At 37.0% G+C, this 24,972-nt stretch overlaps 1 protein-coding gene across 7 annotated transcripts in view; it reads right to left on the minus strand.

Moving 5' to 3' along the window:
- Positions 1-24,972, minus strand: part of LDAH (lipid droplet associated hydrolase) — a 155,957-nt gene that overhangs the window by 109,620 nt on the left and 21,365 nt on the right. For 3 of the 7 annotated variants that reach the window (XR_001002737.1, XM_011950640.1, XM_011950609.1), the window contains 2 exons: positions 14,846-14,986; positions 241-410 (listed from right to left, as the gene is read on the minus strand). Coding sequence is in view for 6 of the 7 variants with exons in the window: in XM_011950609.1 (XP_011805999.1) it covers positions 241-410; positions 14,846-14,986 (311 nt within the window). In the remaining variant the exon portion in view is untranslated. Of the gene's footprint in view, positions 1-240; positions 411-14,845; positions 14,987-15,753; positions 15,768-24,972 lie in introns of all 7 variants that reach the window. The other 4 variants (XM_011950651.1, XM_011950632.1, XM_011950618.1 and 1 more) reach the window with 2 other exon arrangements.

A 24,972-nucleotide genomic window follows, 5' to 3' on the forward strand; every position in this document is an offset into this window, starting at 1 on the left:
CCAGATAACCCTAGATTCAAAGGCATTCTTTCAGAAACTTCCTATCTCCGTCAGCATTATTCTTTGAAACATTATGAACATACATTCACATAAGTCCATCATAATATGGAGATAAGGATAAAGGCAGCAAGCAAATATCCCTCTCTCTGTTCTAAGAGACAAAAGAACATAGGAAAGGTGAGGAGGATTTGTGCAGGCACACAGTCCAGCACCCACAGTCACCTCTGGAGATGTACTTACCAGGAGCTCAGGGACTCGCTTCAGCATCTGAAGAGTGAAATAGCTGCCTATCGAATGGCCAATGAGCACAAGTTTCATGTCCTTTGGCACATGAGTTCTCAGGAAAGCTAGTTTGTGCTCTATTTGTCCATTAAGTCCATAGATGTCCTTAATTTCTTGAGCGTTTGAATCTAAAAGCAAATTATGAGCATGTTTTCATTCAGTAAGTAAAAGTAATCACTGAAAAATGATCAAGAAAAAGATAACAATCATGATAAAAAGCAGTTTCCATTTATCAAAGCCTATAATGTGCCAGTGAAAATATTAGGCATTCATTATATTAACCAATTTTCACAACAATTTTGGGAAGGAAACATTATAACTTTCACCTGATAGGTGAAAATCCCAATGCTCATAGATACTAGGTGACAGATTAACAGTCACAAACTTACTAAGTGGGAGAAGTGAGATTCAAATTCAGGTCTCCAAATCCTCAAAGCCCATGAACTTTCAATAATTCCGTGTATTACTGTTAGCTTAGGCCAGTGGTTCTCAAACTTGAGCATACATCAGAATCCCCTTGAAGTCTTGTTAAAACATAGCTGGGCTCCACACCCCAGGGTTTGTTTCAGTAGGTCTAGGCTGGGGCCTGAGAAGCTGCATTTCCAAGTTTCCAGGAGATGTTGATGCACTAGGTTCCAGCACCACACACTGAGAACCAGCTGCTTAGGCTAATTTATATTACTAACAGACAACTAAGAAAGTCCATGATATGACTTAATTATTTTAGATAATCTTTATTTATTTAAGGAATCCAGATGGAAAAACTTAAGTAGAAATGTTAAAAACTGTCCCCCTTTTTTTTTCTTTTATGCTTTAAGTTCTACGGTACATGTGCACAATGTGCAGGTTTGTTACGTATGTACACATGTGCCATGTTGGTGTGCTGCACCCATTAACTCGTCATTTACATTAGGTATATCTCCTAATGCTATCCCTCCCCTCTACCCCCTCCCCACAATAGGACCCGGTGTGTGATGATCCCCTTCCTGTGTCCAAGTGATCTCATTGTTCAATTCCCACCTATGAGTGAGAACATGCGGTATTTGGTTTTCTGTTCTGGCAATAGTTTGCTGAGAATGATGGTTTCCAGCTGCACCCATGTCCCTACAAAGGACACAAACCCATCCATTTTTATGGCTGCATAGTATTCCATGGTGTATATGTGCCACATTTTCTTAATCCAGTCTGTCACCGATGGACATTTGGGTTGATTCCAAGTCTTTGCTACTGTGAATAGTGCTGCAATAAACATACGTGTGCATGTGTCTTTATAGCAGCATGACTTATAATCCTTTGGGTATATCCCCAGTAATGGGATGGCTGGGTCAAATGGAAAACTGTCCCTTTTAAATAACCAGCACAGTCCTGACCTGAAATATCCTCCCTCCCTGTCACAAATGAACTACTTTTCTAGGTTCTTCAAGACCTAATTAAAACTTTACCTAGCTAATCCTCAAGAAAAATTAATGAGCTCTCTTCTGTGCTATCAGTACCTCTTTTATTATAGCACTTTATCAAACTTGCATATTGTCTGTTTGTATGTTTATTTCCTCTCTTAGGGTGTGAGTTCCTTGAAGGCAAAGTTCATCTTTTCATCTGTGTCCTGTGATTAGTACACAGCAAATGTTATTGTTGAATGAAAATTGGAACTGACTAGATGATCTCTGAGGATGTTGTATGTTTATTTCCTCTCTTAGGGTGTGAGTTCCTTGAAGGCAAAGTTCATCTTTTCATCTGTGTCCTGTGATTAGTACACAGCAAATGTTATTGTTGAATGAAAATTGGAACTGACTAGATGATCTCTGAGGATGCTGGCCACTCTAATATTCTATGAGTAGAATAGGTTTTCCCTATGAACATATATATAACTCAATGACAGGGTGTAATATTTCAAAATATCATAAGATAGTCAACTGCTTCCTAAAATTTGAATGACTGAACACTGACTTTCTTGCTCTTATGACTTGCAAGGCATTGAGGGGAATTATAATCGGTATGGTTCATTCAAAAGGCACCCCAAACTCAGAAAAACTACTCTTCTGTTTTGTTTGTACAGGTTTTTATTTGTTTGTTTTTAGTGCTTATCTCCCCTTTTAGTCGAAGTCCTGTTTATCCTACAAACTTGAAACAAGCATTATCTCCTCTGAGAGACCTTTTTATGATTCATTATGTGAAGAGTAAAGTGGCTGTCTTTTCAGTTTCCACAACATCCCTGTTTATTTATCTCACTATACTACTCCTAATTCACTCTTAGTTTACAATTCAGGTCTTGCTTACCACTGCTCCCCAAAGTCCAGCATACAGTTATTGAAAAGCTTTTTCTTGACTCAATGAGGCTTACTTCCCTATTTCCATAGTACTATTAATCTCCCAAGCAAAACATGTTGTGCTCTCACTCTTTTTCCCAGGTCAGCTTACAATTCATTCTCTACTTAACAAGAAACTTAAGCATGAAACAGAACTGCGAAGAGAGAGAATCTGGAACCTGACTTTGGTAGGACTTCTAATGGCTCCAAATCCACCTTTTTATGCATGAAATATTATATTTACGTTTGAATAGTTCATACCCTGCTTCTCTAATCACTCTACCCAAAAGTGATCATATCATTCTTTCATATGAAAACACCACAATAATATTAATATTTTCATCCCAAGTTCTTTTTCAAAATATGCAGCATTTGGAAATATCCAAGTTTTCCTTTTGTTGGGACAGTAGGTGCAGTACAAAGATAAACAGGCTCTGGAGATGAGATAAATCTGGGTTTAAATCTCAGCTCAGCATCTCCCTAACTTTGTGACTTGAGCAAATCCTTTAACCTAGGCTTCAGTTTCCTCATACACAAAATAGAGATAATAATGCTAGCTTCCAATGGCTGTTGTTTAAGTGTCTGGCATAAACAGATAAATAAAAGCTATGACTGCCATCATTTCAATTCCTGTTATTTAAGTCCTCCTTCAAATAATACCAAGAACATTTACATGGTTAGAGCAAAGAGAAAGAAAATGAGCTAAATATTCTAAAATTTCATTGACATCATAAATAAGGTCCTAAAACACTGCATTTCAGATAAACTTTAAAGGACATTATAAATCAGAATATTTCAGAGGTAGATCTGGCTTTACCTCTGGGAACTACTCAGTAGATTTTCAAGAAGAACATACTACGAGTTAGTGTTTGCCGAAGTGGTAAGATTAACGGGGAAAGTACTTTCTAAAAATGAACAATGATTGAAAATTTAAATGTGCTATCTTTTAAAATTTATTTTTATTTTATTTATTTATTTTTGAGATGGAGTCTCACTCTGTTGCCCAGGCTGGAATGCAGTGGCACAATCTCAGCTCACTGCAACCTCTGCCTCCTGGGTTCAAGCAATTCTCACGACTCCCAAGTAGCTAGGATTACAGATGCGCACCACCAGGCCCAGTGAATTTTTGTAGAGATGAGGTTTCACCATGTTGGCCAGGCTGGTCTCAAACTCTTGACCTTAGGTGATCCACCCACCTTGGCCTCCCAAAGTGCTGAGATTACAGGTGTAAGCCGCCACTCCCAGCCTATCTCTTTTCATGTTACTAATAAATAAAATTCTAGATATTATTTTACTAGCAGAAAATGAAAGGTTAAAAGACTATATACTTGATTACATATTTTCATTCCTATTATTTTAATAGTAATATATTCTGAGAAAATGCTAGTAATTATTAACTTACTCTCCAAAAAATGCAGAAAAAATTACATTCAGTTGTATCAAAGCCAGAAGAATGCTAATATGGAAATCATTTATACCATTCTATGAGGAAACTGTACTCCAAGTTATAATCAACGAAGCACATTTGGAACATAATCTGTTTCTAAATTGAGAACTGCCTGAGTTGGTGGATGACAATACAATCCACCATATTGTTACCAATAAATGGTCCTAAGTATCATATTGATAATTTTCTCTTAGAACCTAAGCCTATTTCTTAGACCCATCTCTATTAGATATCACTTCACAGCTCACCTATCGGTTCTACAGTTTATTTCAAAAGGTATATACAACTTGTTCTGAAATAGTTAGTAGAGAAATTAAATAAAATCAGTACTTCACATTAACTTTTTATCTAATCGCTCAAATTTGCTGGTCCAGTCATTAAAGTTATTAAGCAGTCATTAAAAGTGCTTTCAATTTTAAATTCCCTTACAGCCTCAGAACACAGATAAATCTCATGATTATTATTTTCTTCATTTTACATGAACTGAATTGACTACTCTGACAGAAAACAGTGACTAATTGGCCCTTGGAATTATTGAAAGTACAGACATAAATAAAATATACTACCTTTGCCTTTCAGGAGATCATAATCTACTAAGAGGAAACAGACATAGATAAAAACACAATTATGAAATGCCAAAGTTAAGTATCTCAAGCATTTGCTTGAGAAAAGAACAGGGTTTATTGGATCACAATAGAAGGGTAATGGCACTTTGATTCATAAAAAGTACTGTACCTTTTCCCACTCTACCCAAGATAAATAACTAGAAGATATTCTTTATTACATGTATGTTACTATAAATGTATACATTTAACTATGTATCTGAATCCAAGCAAAACAGTTTAAATTTAACTGCCATTCATATATATGGCTATATATTGAATATAAATGTATAAGTTCAACTATTTATTTTCATGCAAACAGCATTTATAGGTCATCTCTGACCACAGAACAGACAAGACTGGAGATTAGCACTACACATGCCTTTGGTAGGACTGAGTCTGCATACTGTAACTACATCCTACACCAGAATTTGCTCAGCTACTAAACTCTTCCATCCTGCCCCCCAATCATTACTCCAAAGCTGTATCTTAATAACTTTAATTAAACAACTTACATGTAAAAATTCAAAGGCTAAAAATAATATTTCATATTTTAAAGAATTCTTTGATCAAGATGAAAATACAGTTTCCTTGTGATGCATGTTCTTACCCATAAGTGGAAGTTGAACATTGAGAACACATGGTCACAGAGAGGGGAACAACACATACCAGGGCCGTTGTGGGGTACGGGGTGAGGGAAACTTAGAGGACAGGTCAATAGGTAGAGCAAACCACCATGGCACATGTATAACTATGTAGTTAGAAGAAATAAAAAAAAAAAAAACCAGTTTCCTCCTTAGGTAATTTTTTCAAATACATAAAAAATCGTATGTTGTTCACCATGCTACACAAACATATATATATAAACTAAAAATATAAAAAGATACATGAAGTATTTACTCTAAATTCATGATAGAACTGGAGATGGGATACAAAGAACAAAACTTTTTCTGTATTGTTTTATTTCACTTATTTTGTTAACAAAAATATTTATGTAATTATGGCAATGTTAACTGTCAATTGTGAGTAATAGCATCTTTGATTGTTATATAACTGTGTTTTTCTATGTTTTAAAACATTTCTCAAAATAAATTAAAAAAAAAAAAGAATGCATTGACGTGCTGTTGTTCCTAGGTATCTTACTCCCATTTTGTAGGGAAAATCACCATTCATTTCATTCTCACACGGAATACAGAAGCCCCCAAGGATTTTATGGGTTCGTACTGATTATCAGTGAACTGGCTCAATGAAAACTGTGCTCCCTAACTCTGTATGCTTACCGAGTTCATCGATCCATAAGGCCTTCCTTTCAAAACTGTCCTGAGGTTACTAGGCTGAAGTGAGAGTACACTCTCATCGATCCCCAGCTCCCTCCCGAAGTATTCTGTAAGATCCTTGTATCTAAACACTGATACAACTTTGTTGGCTCTTAAAGTATGCATCACAGTGAGGGGACGGGAGATGATTATTCTATTTAACACTGTTTTCTTATTTAGAAAACAAATTTTAAGATTTGTAAACCCCAAGCATATGTTTTATAAAATAATTTTTAATTATTATTCTCCAAACAGAAGGTGAAAACCACAGTCATCAAATTATGCTTTCCACTTGACTAAAACCAATTATCTGCTAAGGACTTCAACAGTCCTTAGCAGGAAACAGAAGAGAGATTCAGCAAGGAGAACATAATGTTATAGACTTAGCAAACAATAAAAGCAAAACGCATAAAAAGTGTGTTACTTTTTATTGTAAAGTGCTATTTTGGAAACAGCCATGTTTCCACGGCTGTTACTTGGAAAAAGCTATGAGTTCTGTGGCTACATGTGGTTATAGGGAAAGGTGAAGCATAAGGTTAAAAAGGAAAGTTGGGTCTAGATAAAGTAGGAAACTGAACTTCACACCAAGGAGTTTGGACTCGGTTCTGTGATCAATGAGAAGATACCTATAGATTGCCAAGAGAGGAGCGCACAATCTGGTCTGTGTTATGGATATTAACTGCAATGCTCACTCTCCCTACTTCTTCTGTCTGTCCTGGCACTCTAACAATTTGCTTGATTCCTAACTTCTTTCTCTTGCTCTGCACTTTGGCTTTTTGCTCTTCTGACCCACAGATTTACCTGCTTTCATTTCTAGGGACTGTGAGCCCTGAGAGTTGATTGATTGGTTGTTCCTGCCTTGGGCTCATCTATCTCACCTCCTTGTTGCCCTGCCACTCCCAGTCCTGGCAAGAGAGAAAGCTCCACTGGGTTTTCTCTCTTTCTAACTAGTTGGGGGACTGCAGTGAGAGTAGTTTATTGTTTCTTTGGATAAGCATGACTCAAATTCATCGTTAGTTGCAAGACTGTGTAACTTTTTAAGGTAATGTTTTTATCTGCTAAAACGAAACCAGCATGATTTCTAGCTTTCTTTTTGTACTTTCTAAACAATGACTTGAAATAGTTGATAATGAATTTCCCATCATGTATGCTGACTCTATAGCAAATCAAATCCAGAAAACAGTTTATACTCCTAACTCCTCAAATTTTCTTTTCACACTTTTTTCCCCCTCAAATCATCCCCTTCTGACATTGGTGAACGTCTGTTCTTCCAATTGTATTCAACTTATGATTGTGCTAATGTGGTCCACTAGAATATTATTTCCAACTGTTCATAATTTTAACATTTGCTAATATGAAGCAAGACATACTTTCAACATTTGATGTGTGGTTATAGCTTATGCCCTTTTTCTCAATGATTACATATTTTTCACACTATATTTTGCATGCCAGAAAACCAGTACCTTAGGACAATCTTGGACAGCAAATAATGTATCTGTGCTGCCTATCCAAAGCAACTATAGCATACATTTGCAAACATAATCTCTAGCTGAATGAAGGGCTGGTAAGGCCCAGAGCCCTACTTAGCCTTCACAGAACTTTTGAATTACTCAGAATATAGAAAGTCACGAACCTAAAAGGTGGAGACTGGCAAGCAATTCTAACCCTTTGTATACCCCTGTAGCATGACAGTTAATAACCCAGTAGGTTGTCAATAAGTCCTTAATGATAGTGAGTTGCCCTTTCACTCTCTCCAGAAACCACAGCTTCCTTTGGCCCTACGGTGGCCCTTTGGGCTAATGCCTCTAGATGGCACTGTTCTCATTAGGTAGCAAAGAACCCAGGCTCTAATTACTAAGTTATTAACTCAATAGTACACAAGCAGGCCAAAGAGATAAACATATTCAAAGTAAAGTTATAAATAATAAGATGTCAATTTACAATAAGAATTAAAGCTGTTTCCTAAAAATTCAGACACATGACAGATATTTTCTACTGGTTTTCCTCATCAGTGTTTATTGGTGAACATCTAGGGCAGTGGTTCTGAAAATGTGGTCCCAGGACCAGCAGCATCAATATTACCTGGGAACTTGTTAGAAATGCAAATTCTCAGGTCCCACCCCCAGATCTACTGAATCAACAACTCAGAGGGTAGCACCTGTGTTTTAATAAACCCTCCAGGTGATTTTGATGCATGCCAAAGTTTGAGAACACCTGATCAAGGGTGATCCTTCTAATCTGTTTTCAACTTTCAAAGTTGCCATTCATGTTCTCTTCAAATGTTTGCTTCTGTCTTTAGTATGACTTACGATAGCACACTTGATCATGACCATATCCTTTTAATGTGATGCTGAATTCAGTTTGCTGGTATTCTGTTGAGAATTTTTGCATCTATGTCCCTCAAGGATATTGATCTATACTTTTCTTGTTTTGTCCTTATTCAGCTTTGGTGGTTTAATTTCTTTAACAGATAAGGTCCATTCAGATTATCTATTTTTCCTTGTGTGAGTTTTGGGAGCTTATATCTTTCAATAAATTGGTCCATTTTATCTAAGTTAAGTTTATTGTCCTTTTATTATCTAAGGGATCAGCAGCAATGAATCTTTTCTTTCTGAATACTCGTAATTTGTGTCTTCTCTTTTTCCCCCCTTGCTTAGCCTGGCTACAGGTTTATTAATTTTATTAGTCTTTTAAATAACTAGCTTTTGGTTTGTTGATTTTTTCTAATAATTTCTTGTTTTCAACTTCATTGATTCGTGTTCCCATTTTTATCATCTTTTCTTCTCTTTGCTTTAGGCTTAAATTGTTCTTTCTCTAGTGTCCTAAGGGAGAAACTTAGGTAATTGACTTTAGATCTTCCTTCTTTTCTAAAATATGAGTCAATGCTATAAATTTCCTTCTAAGCACTAGTTTTGCTATATCCTACAAATTTTTATAAGTTGTATTGCCACTTTTATTTAGTTCAAAGTATTTTTATGTTCCTCTTGAGACTTCACTGATCCATGTGTTATTTAAAAGCGTGTTGTTTAACTTATAAATATATTGGGATTTCCTAGCTATGTTTCTGTTGTTGATGTCTAGTTTAATTCCACTGTGGCCTAAGAGCATACCTTGTATAATTTATACTCTTTTAAGTTTGTTAAGGTATGTTTTATCTTGGTGAATGCTCCATGAATGCTTGAGAAAAGTATGTTGTTAGATGAAGTAGTCTATAAATGTCAATTAAATAAAGTTGACTGAAGGTGCAATTCAGTTCAACTATATCTTTACTGACTTTCTGTTTGCTGGATCTATTAACTACAGAAAAAGGATTGCTGATGTTTCCACTTATAATAGGGCAGTCTATCAGTTTTGCCTCCTGCATTCTGACCTTTGTTGTTAGGTACATATTTGTTAAGGATTGTTATGTTTCCTTGAAGAACTGGTGCTATTATCATTATGCAATGCCCTCTTTATCCCTGACATTTTCCTTGTTCTGAAGCCTGCTTTGTCTAAAATTAAAATAGCTACTCCAGTTTTCTTTTGACTATTGTTACCATGGTATATCTCTGTATATCCCTTTACTTGCAACATATCTGTGTCTTTATATTTAAAGTTTTTGTTGGTTTGTTTTAAAATGTTTGTTTGTTTTAAAGATAGGGTCTTACTCTGTCACCCAGACTGGAGTGCAGCGGCATGATTCGGCTCACTGCAGCCTCAACCTCTCGAGTTCAAGTCATCTGCCCACCTCAGCCTCCTGAGTAGGCTGGACCACAGGTGCATGCTAGCATGCCTAAGTTTTGTATTTTTCTGCAGAGATGGAGTTTCACCGTGTTGCCCAGGCTGGTCTCAAACTCCCCTGGGCTCAAGCAATCTGTTCACTTCATCCTCCCAAAGTGCTGGAATTACAGGTGTGTATAACTGTGCCTGGTCCTAAAGTGGTTTCTTGTAGACAACATATAGTTGGATCTCCTCCCACCACTCCAACAATCTGTGTATTTTAATTGGTATATTTAGACCATTCACATTTAAAGTGATTACTGAGGCTGGGCATGGTGGCTCATGCCTGTAATCCCAGCCCTTTAGGAGGCCAGGGCAGGTAGATCACTTGAGCCCAGGAGTTCAAGACCAGCCCAGGCAACGTGGCAAAACCCTGTCCCTATAAAAAGATATAAAAGTTAGCCAGGCATGCTGGCACATACTCGTGGTCTCAGTTACTCAGGAGGCTGAGGTGGGATGATCACTTGAACCTGGGAGTTTCAGGCTACAGTTAGTCTCTATGGCACCACTGTACTCCAGCCTGGATGACAGAGTAAGACTGTGTCTCTAAATAAATAAAGTGATTACTGATATAGTTGAATTAATATCTATCATATTTATAAATGTTTCTTGTTATACTTGTTCTTTCTTTTTAAAATCTTACTCTCTTCTACATTCCTAGCTTTAATTGAGCATTTAAAATGATCTAACATTCTCTCTTCTTCTCATAATAATTATTCTTATTAAAAAAATTCTTTTTGGCTGGGCACAGTGGCTTATGCCTGTAATCCCAGCACTCTGGGAGGCTGAGGTGGGCAGATCACTTGAGCCCAGGAGTTCCAAGACCAGCCTGGGCAATATGGTGAAACCCTGCGTCTACTAAAAATCCAAAAATTAGCCAGGTGTGGTGGCAGGCGTCTGTAGTCCCAGCTACTTGGGAGACTGGGGTGGGAGGATCACCTGAGCCTGGCAGGTTGAGGCTGCAGTGGGCCATGACTGCACCAATGTACTCCAGCCTGGGTGACAGAGGGAGACCCTGTCTCCAGTGGTTGCCCTAGAATTTGCCATATATACTAAATCTAAGTTCATCTGAAGTAACACTATACCACTATACTACTTCACCTTTAGTCCAGGTATGTTACAACTGAGTATTCCCAATTCCTCTCTTCCATCCCTTATAACATTACTGACATTCACAACATTTATCAATGTTGTAATCACCCAACGTACTGTTACTTTTATTACTTTGAATTAACAGCTATCTACCAGATCAATTTAGAATAAGAAAAATAAACTTTTTAAACTTTTATTCCTTCTCCCATGCTCTTCTTTATACAGATTTGAATTTCTGATCTCTGTCACTTTCCTTTCCCCCAAATAATTTCTTTTAATATTTCTTGCATAGCATGTCTCCAGCAACTAATTTCCTCAGCTGCTATTGGTCTGAAAAAGGCTTTATTTCTCCTTTACTTTTGAAGGATGATTTCACTAGATAGATAAATCCAGGTAAGTGCTATTTTTCATTCGACACTAAATATTTCACTCCATTCTCCTCTTTGTTGAATGGTTTCTGACAAGAAGTTCCCTGTAATTCTCATCTTTGTTCTTCTATAGGTAAGGCGCTTTTTCCTCTGCCTATTTTCAAGATTTTGTCTTTGGTTTTCTGCAACTTAAGTATGACATATGTAGGTGTAGATCCTAAGTATTGACCCTGCTTAGTGTGCTCTGAGATTCCTAGACCTGTGTTTTGTCATCTGGCATTAAGTACTTCAACTCTTACCTTCTCCATTTTCTCTTCCTTCTTGATCTGGTATTCCAATTATGCATACGTTACACCTTTTGAAATTGTCCCACAACTCTTGGATGCGTTGTACTTTTATAAGTTATTGTTTTTCCTCTTTGCATTTCAGTTAGGAAAGTTTCTATTAACCTATTTTTCCAGTCCACTGATTCTTTCCTCAGCTGCATCCAGCCTGCTGGCGAGTCCATCAAAGGCATTTTTCATTTTTGTTACAGTGTTTTCTAATATTTCCTTTTGATTCTTTCTTAAGAGTTCCCTACTGTCTGCTTGCATTACCCATCTGTTCTTGCATGCTACTTCTTCCATTAGAGTCCTCAACGTAGTAATCACGGTTACTTTAAATTCCTGATCTGATATTTCTAAAACTGGAAAAAGTATATACCTGACTCTAGTTCTGATGCTTGCTTTGTCTCTTCGGACGGTTTTTTTCTTGCCTTTTACAATGCCTTCTAATTTTATTTTTTGCTTAAAGCTGGACATGATATATTGAGTAATAGGAATGAGGTAAATAGATCTTTTATGTGAGGCTATATGTTAATGTGGCTAGAAGCTGGGCTATGCTTTTTTTGTTTTTTAAGACAGGGTCTCACTCTGTTGTCCTGGCTGGAGTGCAGTGGCACTATCTTGGCTCACTGCAACCTCTGCCTCCTGGGTTCAAGCAATCCTCCCGCCTCAACCTCCCGAGTAGCTAGGACTACAGGCTTGTATCACCATGCCTAGCTAATTTTTGTATTTTTAGTAGAGACAGGGTTTCATCATGTTGGCCAGGTTGGTCAAGCACTCCTCACCTCAAGTGATCTGCCTGCCTTAGCCTCCCAAAGTGCTGGGATTACAGGCATGAGCCACTGCGCCTGGGCAGGGCTATGCTTACTGTTTTCTGTAGCTACAGGTATCAGAAACTTCAGTTTCCTTTAATGTTCTTGCTTTTTTTTTCTCTCTGTTGTCTTTGGTTTTCCCTAAGAACTCCTTCTTAAATAGAGTTTGTGTCTTGTAGCTTCTATAGTTATAATGTACTATTATTAAGGTAAAGGCCTATAGACATGGTGGTAAAATGAGGAGGGAAGCAGCCTATAATGTAAAGATTAAACCTCAGTCTTTCAGTGGGCCTGAATGCCTGTGCTGTGATCTTCAAAAGTGTTTGTCATCTTTTTTTCTTCTCCTGCATGTGAGACAGGAAGGCTAGGGGAAGATGGAGTTGGCTAACTGCCTTTCCCCCAGGTTGGATAAAGTTCTGGAACTCTTTTTCCCTTGGAAAGTAAGTCATGTTATTGAGAATATTCTGGACATACTGCAAAATGCTTACTTCTCTTCTACCCTTAACAAAAACCATAGGGGTCATTTCTCAAATTTTCACAAAAGAACCTGATAAGGTTCCTAGAGGTAATACCCATGAAAGTGAGGAAGTCCCCTAAGAAGAGGCTTGCAGAAGTTTGTTACTCTTAAAATGGTCTGTACTTTACCCCCAGCAATTCATCAAAATCACCATTTATGTATTCTACATCAATGGCACTAGTGTCTTCTGCTTCACATAAGCTGATCTTCATTGTATTTCCTTGTCTCTCTAGATTTCAGGTGACAATTTGTCCTGTGACCTCAATTCTCTGAAAGGTCTAAGAAAAATGAGTTTTAGTTTTGTTCAGCTTTTTCTTTTTTTTTCTTTCTTTTTTGAGACAGAGTCTCACTCTGTCACCTAGGCTGGAGTGTAGTGGCACAATCTTGGCTCACTGCAACCTCTGCCTCCTAGGTTCAAGCAATTCTCATGTCTCAGTCTCCCGAATAGCTGGGATTACAGGCGAGCACCACCATGCCTGGCTAATTTTTGTACTTTTAGTAGAAGTGCAGTTTTGCCATGTTGGCCAAGCTGGTCTCAAATTCCTGGCCTTACTTGATCCACCTGCCTTGGCCTCCCAAAGTGTTGGGATTACAGGCATGAGCCACCACACTCAGCCTCAGCTTTTTTCTTACTGCAATGAGAGAAGTGACAAATTCCAAGTTCTACATGTCAGAGCTGAAACTGGAAGTCCACTATTTATTTAAAAAACATTCTATGCTAAATATTTTCTTAATGTATAACATATGCCACCTACAAGTTTTAAACAAGTAATAAGTAAATAAATGTTGAAAAAAATACCCTAAAAATCTAAATGCAACTATTTCACTAACATTTAAGATACACACTTCATCATGATATTGTCATAGGTGGAAAAAGCACTAAAAATATGGTCCCTGGTGCTGCTATTCCTAGATGCTTACTTCAGCCTAGAAAATATCTGAGCTATTACACAAAGTATTATTCATTGAAAAATCTCACCTCTTAGTGCCAAGGTGCTAATGTCTGTTAGGCTTTAGGTTGAAAATGTTTAAGCATAATTAAAACAAAACATTATGAAGTTTTAGTATTTCTTTTCAACCTTTAACTTATAGGATGCTGATTTTTTATTTTCTTATTCAGTTTTCCATACTAAAATTTTTAATAAGCACATATAACTTTTTAATCTAAAAATACAGTAAAGGAAGGTAATCTGTTTTGAAAATGAATAGAAAATTATACAACATGCTCCCTGCAGCTAAATGGTCAGCTGCAAAATACAAGGTTTTTTGCAGACTCCACAGAGTCTCTCCTAACCCACACTGTGGTTTCTCCTTTGTTTACTCCTTAGGTGTCTACATGATTAGCAGGCCATGGTTTATCACTTAATTATTCTCTAAATATGAGAGAAAAAGCTTCTTTAAAGTAAAGAACATGGTTTGTAAAAGGGGTTCCCAACCCCCGTCTGTGGCCTGTTAGGAACCCAGCCACACAGATGAAGGTGTGCAATGGGCGAGTGAAGCATTATCGCCTGAGCTCTGCCTCCTGTCAGATCAGCGGCAGCATTAGATTCTCATAGGAGTACCCTACTGTGAACTGTGCATGTGAGATCCAGGTTGCACACCTGATAATCTGAGGTGGAACAGTTTCATTCCAAAACCACTCACCCCTCCCCAGTCTGTGGAAACATTGTCTTCCCCAAAACTGGTTCCCAGGTGCCAAAAAGGTTGGGGACTGCTTTTTTCCCACCATTCCTCCTAGTACAACCCTGGGAAAATAATACATGATCAAAAAACACACAATTGATTACTAATTGGTAAATAAAGAAGGCAAGTCATAGATTATTTTATCTACCCATATTCTTATAGAAAACTACCTAAAGAGTTAAAATGTCTCTAAAAATCCTAAGTTTACCAAAATATGGAACCACAGGCCTAATGCCACAAGCAGGTTTCCACTGGTGTAACTCTTAACCTTAGTAGGCTTGCTAGAAACATGACCCTCCACTCACTGTAAAGGAAAGCAGATATTAACAAGGACATACCCTCTGATGTAAGAATCTTCTTGTCTTTGGGAGCCAACGCATGCCCAGCATGACTGATAGTCCAAACTGGAAAGCGTCTGTTTGTCAAAGAGTATAAAGCCTTTGCAAATGGCACATAAAAGGCAGAAAAACCTGGATTACCTAAGAAAAGAAACACAGACCTTAGATTAATCAAAGTAATAAATATGTATAAGATGACACGCAGACTAGAAAAGATGGGTCTGTTTCTTTTCACACTTTCCTCTGAATTCTTCAGAGTACCCAAGAGAGATTATCTTCAAACTTCCATTAAAATCACAGCAGTACCCTATTTAAACACCCATCAGGGTCTTCCAGATAAAGTCATCTGGAAAAAGTCTAAAATTAGTAATACTGCATATAAGGCACTTCAAGATTTGGTCATGCTCAGTTAACAAGGTGCATGAAAACCAGAGAAACAAGCCAGCCAAAATAGTGTAGGAAGCATGCACAGGGAGAGCTTTAAGGAGTCTACTGTTTCCTTGTCACTTATCCCTAATAATACAATTATAAACAGGTGCACAGCTTGATCTTTTGGGGAAACAAACGTCCACAAGTACATGTAGATTTTTCTTATATGTGTACAGAAGGTATTTTTGACATGAGTTTGCTATAAAGAAACAGAATAAATAAATGATCTTTTTAAAAACATTCAATCTGATATATCTGTAGGGGGAAATTACAACGAAATGGGATTTTCATCTTGTAATCATCATCTATATAAAGTCTTCACAGCTACTAGTCCATTTCCATCAATATCTACTTCTCTGATCAGTTTATCTATTTCTTCATGCTGTTAGGCTTTCTGGTCTCTGCAATTACATGACATGGTTCTGGAGCACTGATGTAAATAACCACTGTCATCCTTGTCAAATTTCACTGATTTCGACTCAATTGTTTACGTCTTTCAGTTTGATACATAAGCAGTGTAATAAAGTGATTAAGAGCATAGACTCTGGAGCCAGACTACCTGGGTTGGAATCTTGGCTTTGCCACTTAGCAACTGTGTGAGCTTTGACCAAGCTATTTAACCTCTCTGTGCCTTGGTTTCCTCATCCACAAAATGTGTAATAATGGTACTACCTCATTTGAAGAGTAAGTGAATCGATATATGTAAAGCGTTGTAACACTGCCTGAAACATAGTATTATATAAATGTTAGGTATTCAAACTTGTACAACAATGTCTAGCTATAATGGTAGTATACAATGGCCTTAGCATCCACATTATTTTGCTTCTGTTGCATTCTGACCTAGTGACCCAAGTTCCAAATTAGCATCCACATTATTTTGCTTCTGTTGCATTCTGACCTAGTGACCCAAGTTCCAAATTCTTTTTTGTGATGGTGCTTTTGGCTTCTTTGTCAAATAGGATGAAAACTTCCTCAAATGCAGAAATATGTTCTTTGGTCAGTTTATTGGCCACTGCATAGCTAAGGAAGAAAGAAGGGAGGAAGGGCATACCAGCACAGGGGCTGTAACATCTATGGAAGTTGTGGGTGGCACTGTTTCATGTTTTATGCATTTAAGTCTTCAGTAAGTTTAGAATATTTTTTAGTATAAAATACTAAGTAGCAATCCAACGTTTTTCCAAGTGACTGGCCAATTGTTCCAAGACCATTTATTATATAATCCATTCTTTCTGCACTGATTTGAAATATCTTCTGACCCAATACTAACTTTTTACATTCGCTTGCTAATTCCTATACCAAATAATTCAGTTTATTTTTCCTTTTCTCCTCTGCCAGGCCATACTGTCTTAATTACATTTTTTTTTTTGATATGTTAATCGGTAGGGCAAATTCCTTCCCTTTATTTTTCTTTCTCTAAATTTTCTGAGCTGGTCTCATACACTTTAGGGTTATTTTCAGTAGTTTCAATTTTGAAAAATCTCTTTGGGATTGTGACTAAAATTTCATCTCATTAATATATTAATTTATAAAAATTGTATATTTTTATATTACTGAGTATAACCTTCTAGGAATGTGTTATACCTCATATTCACATGTTTTATGTTGCTCATAGATTTCTTCATATGGCTAGAAAATAATAATAGCTAATATTTTTAGGTGCTATAATTTACTACATGCCAGGCAGTGTTTAGGTGCTTTACATGTATTGTTTAATTATCATATGAGGTAGCACTATCATTACTTCCATTTTATGGATGAGGAAACTGAGTACAGTGAGGTTAAATAACCTAGCCAACATCACATATATGGCAAGTTATAAATAAATATTTGATGACTGGAAGTATATACAAAAGAAAATCATAATACTGAATTTTTTAAAAACATCAGTAATCTGGTGTAGGATCTTCTGCATTCCTTGTTTTAGTCAGTCTTACAATATCTCTACATAGTAGTTAGCATTTTTCATTAGAAATAACGAATGGATAGCCACTAGAACAAAACTTGGTACATAGTAGGGGCTGCATAAATGGCAGCTATTAATACTACAGCTATTATAACAATTAAAAACTGGTGTAACATTAAGGAGACATCAAAGATAACCCCATGATTTAGATGTAAGTTACAACGACAGGATATACAAAAAACAGAGTGTACTAGACCATGGATACTTAATGCATGAGGGCATTAAAACCTAGACGATGGGTTGATTGGTGCAGCAAACCACCATGGCACATGTATACCTATGTAACAAACCTGCACATTCTGCACATGTATCCCAGAACTTAACATATTTTTTTTAATGAGGAAGAATAAATAAATGAATAAAACAAAGTTTTCTCCCTATCTCTGGGTTTAAGTCTGAGTTCTTAAGCTTTCTGATCCACAGTTTTATCATCATCAAGTAAATGATGATGCCAATTACTTATGTTCATTCATTCTATTCAGAATTACAGCTTCTTTTAGCCCTCAATTATTTATTGAGCACTTACTGTATGAAAGTCACTATGTCAGGCAAAAGACAGATGAGGGCCTTTTTGGAATTTATGTACTAATGGGAGAATATACAGCACATAACTAAATAGGTGAGATAATTAAAGAGTGTGAGAACTCCTATAAAAGGAATAAATAGGGTCACATGATAGAGAAGGGAAGAGAATAGAGTGAAAAAAAGGTCTGAGGAGGTGACATTTACCCAAGACCCCAAAATGGCAAGAAATAAGCCTTGTGAAAATTTGAGGGAAGAGAATAAATACTAAGGAGGGAGAAGGTCCTCAAGAAATAAAGATCTTAGCTCTTGAAGAAATGGGAGACAGTCCATAATCCTTGGTTCCTCCCTTTGCATCTAATCTATCAGTGTGGCTAAAGCATAACGAGAGATATCAAATCTTGTATGAGATCAGGTTGAAGAGGAAGAAAAATACAACCATGTGATACCTTTTGGGCCATGATAAGTAATTTGGCTTTTAATCTAAGTAACATTAAAAGAGATTGAGCAGGGTTAAGGCATAATTAGATTTAAATTTTAAAAAAGTTTTCTATCTTAAAAGAGTAATTAGGAAAAATATGAAAATTTTCATAGCAATACATTTAGCAACTTAGATAAAATAGACAAACTTCTAGAAAGACAGAAACTATCAAACATATTTTATTCAAACTCAAGAGAAACAGATAACCTAAGTAGCCCTAAATTGATTAGACTAATTGGAATTTAAGTTAAAAATCTTCCCACAAAGGAAATCCAGGCCCACACAGCTTCACTGGTGAATTCTATCAAACATTTAAGGAAGAAAAATGCCCAATCTATACAAACTCTTTCAGAAAATAGAAGAGAAATGTATTAGTCTGTTTTCATGCTGCTGATAAAGACATACCCGAAACTGGGCAATTCACACACAAAAGAGGTTTAATGGACTCACAGTTCCACATGGCTGAGGATGCCTCCCAATCATGGTGGAAGGCAAGGAGTAAGTAGCAAGTCACGTCTTACACAGATGGCAGCAGGCAAAAAGAAAGAGAGTGTGTGCAGGGGAACTCCTCTTTATAAAACCATCAGATTTCATAAGACTTATTCACTATCACAAGAACAGCATGAGAAGGACCTACCCCCGTGATTCAATCACCTCCCACTGAGCCCCTCCCACAACACGTGGAAATTATGGGAGTTACAATTCAAGATGAGATTTGGATGGGGACACAGCCAAACCATATCAAGAAAGAAATATATTCTAACTCATTCTATGAGGCCAGCATCACCCTCATACCAAAACCACATAAAGACACTGCAAAAAGAAAAACAAAAAAGAAAACTACAGACCACTATCTCTTGTGAACAAAGACGGAAAAATTATAAACAAAATTTTAGCAAACTGAGTCCATCAAAATGTTGAAAGCATAATACATCATGACCAAGTGGGATTTATCACAGGAATGCTGGATTGGTTTAACATTCAAAAATTAACATTATCCACCACATTAACCAACCATAAAAGAAAAATCATATGATCCTCAACAGATGCAGAAAAAATGGAAGTTTTATCCTGTCAGAAATATACTTAATATTGTAGCATGTATAACGTACCAAACTTGTAAGTTTAACTTCTTTAAAAGTAGCCATCATTTGCTATAGTTCCCTGTATCCAGTGGCACCAAGCAGCACTAGATTGGGCACATGGCACTTACATACAATAAATCCTTTCAAACTGAATGCATAGCAAGTAACATAAAGGTCTAACTCATAACAGACACAGAAGTGGAAAATGCAATGCAAAATGCTTAAATACCATTGCATACAGTACTTCATACTTCACCACTTAAACCTCCTTGTTAAAAAACCACAAAGAAAATTAAAAGGTCCATGTTTATGCAACTAAACAAGACACACACATGGAGGGGTACAGGGGAGATCCAAGTGTAAGGATGTTGGAAAACATTCCAATGCAGACATGCAAGTGAAATATTTAATCAAAAGTTTACATCAAAATGTGTTATAAACACACACTTGAACATGCTCGTAACAGTCAAATCAGTCAAATACCCATGCAATGTGTAACAGAAGTTGTAGGGATCATCTCTAGGCCCTGACTGCTAATAAACTCCAACTATACAACACTGCAAGTATAGACTTATGCCTTCCAGTTAATTTTGTAGGGAAGGGAACGAAAACTGCCACATATCAAGTTAATATGGCACAGTATCTATATAATAGATTGCCATGTAGACAGACCTATTGGACTCATTCATGGAGCCTTATCTGCTGGATCTCCAACCACTGTACTCACAGCACTCGATACTTCACATGATTCTTTTATCTCCACATGACCTCCTAAGAATTATGATTCAATGTACTCTGGTGAGTTCTCAATTTGATTCCCTTTGTTCATTTCACTACTTAAAGAAAGTCCAAGGACAATGTTACTTTACAGAAATCCAAGATCTAAAATTCATTGGAAAAAATGAAACTAAATTAAAAGTTCTTCAATCTGATCACTCACTCACCATTATCATTACTAACTTAGAAGTGAAGAATTAATTTTGCTAGCTGCAAAAGCAATGTGATTTAAAATGAAATGTTATGTCAATCTATCAGAGATGGACATAACATGGTGTGATAATGGCTTCACAATCCTTGAAATACTGTTATCCTGATTATTCCCACAGTGTAAATACATTAGCTCCCCAAAAACCTGCCAGAAAAGAAAATACAATTCTAAATCCCACAAACTACTGAGCAGGGCAAACATAAAAGAACACTAGGAAATGAAATGTGATCTGAAAATGTCAAAGCACTATAAACAATGAGACTGTCAAACTACAAATGTTTTATGCTTCCCTCCATCCTCAGTGTCTTCACTGAATGCTCCCTTTATCTCCTGACCTATCTGAAATCTGGCTCTCCCCTGTAATGGGCTGTCTTCCTTCCAATCCTCTTCAGCAGAGACCTCAGTCACTCTTCTCTAACACCACATATAACTCAATCAGAGCAAAGACTTAATGCAACACAGCATTCCTAGCACCTGGGATAAAAGAGTGAGTGACTAAATACTATCCCCAGGTGGGGAAGTGGGTGGGTTGTCTGTCCCACTTACTATTTCACCTCACTATTAGAACAACCTCTTCTCCTTTAAGACTCAAGCCATCCATTGCCATCTATCAACTTTTTAGTCACTCACACATTGCCTGAAAGCCTTGACCCTTAAATGACAGTTTCACTTGTCATGTCACGTCAGGACATTTCAAAATCCAGTTAGACTGACTGAGTCAAAAACTTTGTCCCATCATCATTATTATGATCAAATCCAAAGAACTTCACCTACATTAAACTTAAGCAACTCATTCCCATGACTCCACCCTGGATCAGGTATGCATATCACAGTCCCCTGGAGGGCTTGTTAAAACACTGATTGCCCAACCCCCAGACTTTCTGGTCAGGGATAAGGCCCAGGAACTGCATTTTTAAAGTTCTCAAGCAATACTTCTGATCCTAGAAGAACAACAGGCGTAGATCTTTTAGAACAACAGGCCTAGATCTTTTCATGAGCTAGAAATGATTAGCATTCAAAACATGATCTTAACTGTCAACAGAGAAAACAGCGGTCAGGAAGCAGGAGACTTCATTTCCCTCTGATATGCCTTTACACTTCTTCATTTTAGTAACCAATTTCACCTCCTTCTTTCTAACCTTAGAAGGATATCCCCTGTCGAGTTGAAGATAATGTTTCTACTTATTTTCTCTATCCTATGCTATATGCTATTCCAACCTCTGCTCCATCAAACCAGCACTTGCCATGCCTATAATTTCAAACTCTCCTTCACTACTGGAAAAGTACGTATATTTTTATCTAATAGATGCTGCTGGACTGACTTTCAGAAAGACTGTTACATCCTGGCAGAAGAATAGTTTATTCCCAGAAGTGGTTAAAACAAAGAGAAATTCTGGATCAGGAATCTTAGTCCAGCTGAGAATGGAAGTACCATACTGAGAAGAGGTTGGACTAGGCATAATCAAACACCAAAACTCCCAACACCTCCTTTCCCCTGTTCCTTTCTGAACATTAACAGACAGGTTTCCATTCCTCAAACAGGAGCCTGAAAGACTCCTCCCCAGGAAAACTGAACAATAAAAGAAAGAGCTTTCAGACACTCGAAGTTGGAAATCCCTCAATGAAATGCTGGGTCCTTAATCGATCACCTAGGGTGACCAACCCCTCTGTTTTGCCTGAGAGTGTCATGGTTTTAGTACTGAAAGTCTTATGTCCTAGAAAACTCTTGGTCCTAAGCAAGCTAGGATGGCTAATTACCCTAGACACACCTTTGGATAAGCCCCAGCTCTGAGTGCAGAGCTTCCATTTTGTTTTTTGTCTTCCTCTTAAACATGAATGGATAGTCAAAGATTGCCAGGCATTTGAGGAAAACTAAAGACTAATGCAAACAAAAAAAAGGAACACAGTGAAAATTCTTACAAATGCAATAAAAAAAAAAGAAAAGAAAATGATATTGCATCCATTAAACATGAGACTACAAAAAAGAAAAGAAAAACAAAGAGCTATTAGAATGAAATGAGTTTCTGGCTTAAAAGGGCCCACCAAAACCCAACTACATTGTATGAAAAAACACTCACACCAATGTGCTTCACTGATAAATTTCAGAATCTCAGAACAAAGAAAAGGTCTCCAAAATGTGGGTAGAGAAGCTTTACATACAAAAGGCAAAAATCAGAAATGATACCAATACTTCTTCTAAGCAGTTCTGAGTGTTGGAAAACAATGATTAATGCCCTCTATTTAACGCCCTCCATTTTCCTCCTATAGAAAAATTATTTCCAACCTAGAGTCTAAGACACTATCTAGCATGCTGTGTTACTTCTCTTGTACCTCTTCTAAGGAAGCTACTAGAAGATGTGCGCTCTACCAAAAACAAGAGAATAAACTAAGAAACATAAAAATGTGGGATTTGAGAAATGGGGGATCCAAGCCGGGAGAAAGTGACAGAAGTCCCCAGGATGGCAACTGTACAGCAGGCCTGGGGAGCAATCAGTCCAGACAGGAGCCAAAGGACAGAGCATTCCGAAAACTGACTGATTACTCAAATGCATTGAAAGGAATTTTCTTTCACTTCTAGAGAATAGTTCTAGGATAAATGAGTGATTAAAACACAAAAAACTAAGCAAAAAAAACAGAACATCATTAACCCAGGGAAAACAAACAAAAATATGTAAGAAAGGAAAATCATGCATAATTCCCTATAGGCTTAGCTATGTATAATATAATACAATACAATATAATATACATAATATAATACATAGTCATAATAATAAAAACACTGAATATTGACCTAACAAAAAACTGCAATGTTCCCATACTAGGAAGATAGAGAAGGAGGGGTATACGACTGTGTATGGAGAAGGGAAAGTATAAGAAAGCTAACCTTTTTCTTTCATGGAAGAAGACAACAGACAATATCTAATATTAAAAACTCAGGGGAATTGCTTGAACCCAGGAGGCGGAGGTTGCAGTGAGCTGAGATCACACCACTGCACTCCAACCTAAAAGAGAGAGACTCCATCTCAAAACAAAACAAAAACAACTCAAGAAGAAGAAATACAAGTATTTCATTTAGAAATGAGTAAAGGCCAGGCATGGTGGCTCACGCCTATAATCCCAGCACTTTGGGAGGCTAGGGTAGACAGATCACTTGAGGCCGGGAGTTCGAGACATGGCTGGCCAACATGGTGAAGCCCTGTCTCTACTAAAACTACAAAAATTAGCCAGGCACGGTGGCAGGCACCTGTAATCCCAGCTACTCATGAGGCTGATAGAGGAGAATCGCTTGAACCCAGGACGTGGAGGGTTGCAGTGAGCTGAGATCGTACCACTGCACTCCAGTCTGGGCAAAAGAGTGAGACTCTGTCTCAATCAATCAATAAATAAATAATAAAGGAATGTGGAGTAAATATCACGGGAATATACCAGTGTTAAAAGTGGTTGCCTCTGAGAACATCTGTTGGAACTAGAAAAGCTGATTTTTTTGGTTATTATTTATTTTTAAAATATATTGATATTTATGGTATATATTCACGGGGTACATGTGATATTTTGTTACCTGTATAGAACATGTAACAATCATGTCTGGGTGTTTTAGTACATTCACTTTGAGTATTTATCATTTCTACGTGTTGAGAAAAATCCAAGGCTTCTCTTCTAGCTACTTTATACCAATACAATACACTACTGTTAACTATAGTCAGTCTACTCTCCTGACTATGCCAATTTTGTTGGTATAAATAAGGTCCAACAATAGAACTTACACCTTTCATCTAACTTGTATGTTTGTACCTGTTTACCTACCTCTTCATCCCTCCTCCCAGCCCTGCACCCTTCCCAGTCTCTACTATCTATCATTCTACTCTCTGTCTTTATGAGATCAATTTTAGGAAAGTTGACTTTAAAGATCATTTAAGCTTTTTTTTTTCCTCCCAATGAAGCCAAAAAATATATTCTGCAGCCAAAAGAAAAGAAGCTAAAGAATATTCTGGAAAAGAATAAAAATGAACAAGTTCCAAAAAATACGTAAAAGTATCATAAAACTGCAGCTACTAAAAAACATGAAGAACACATGAAGAAGCAAAAAACATGGAAAGAGACTCCAGCCACAGGATAATCTACTTTACGATACAGTTAGCATTGCAAGCCAGTAGGAGAAAGGCAGATTATATAATAAATGGTTGTGGACCATGCAATAAGCCATCAAAGGAGAGGGAGAAGAAAACTAGATCCCTTCCTCAGTCCCTGCCCTTAAAATCTAGATGCATCAATTTCAAGATGACAAAAGAAACTGTAAAAACACTAGAAGACATGGCAGAATTGTTTTATAATCTTGGAGTAGGAAAGCCAACTTTCCTTCTTAGAGAGGAAAGTTCCTCTCTAAGAAACTCGTAAAACCCTGAAATCTTAAAGTAAGAGACTTAGCATTTTGTCCACATAACAATGATACTTTATATACAATCAAATAAACATTGTAAATGATGTCAAAAGACAAACCAGGAAAGATTCTTGTCACGTATGACAGATATAACACAATTTTACAGTTGTGTAAGAATCAACTGAAAATCAATAAGGAAAACATTGAAAACACAATTGAAAAATGGGCAAGGGTTTCAAACTGGCAATTCACAGAATAAGAATAAACATGTATGTTCAAAC

This window comes from Colobus angolensis, unplaced genomic scaffold (assembly GCF_000951035.1).
Source record: "Colobus angolensis palliatus isolate OR3802 unplaced genomic scaffold, Cang.pa_1.0 Scaffold109, whole genome shotgun sequence".
NCBI lineage: Eukaryota > Metazoa > Chordata > Mammalia > Primates > Cercopithecidae > Colobus > Colobus angolensis.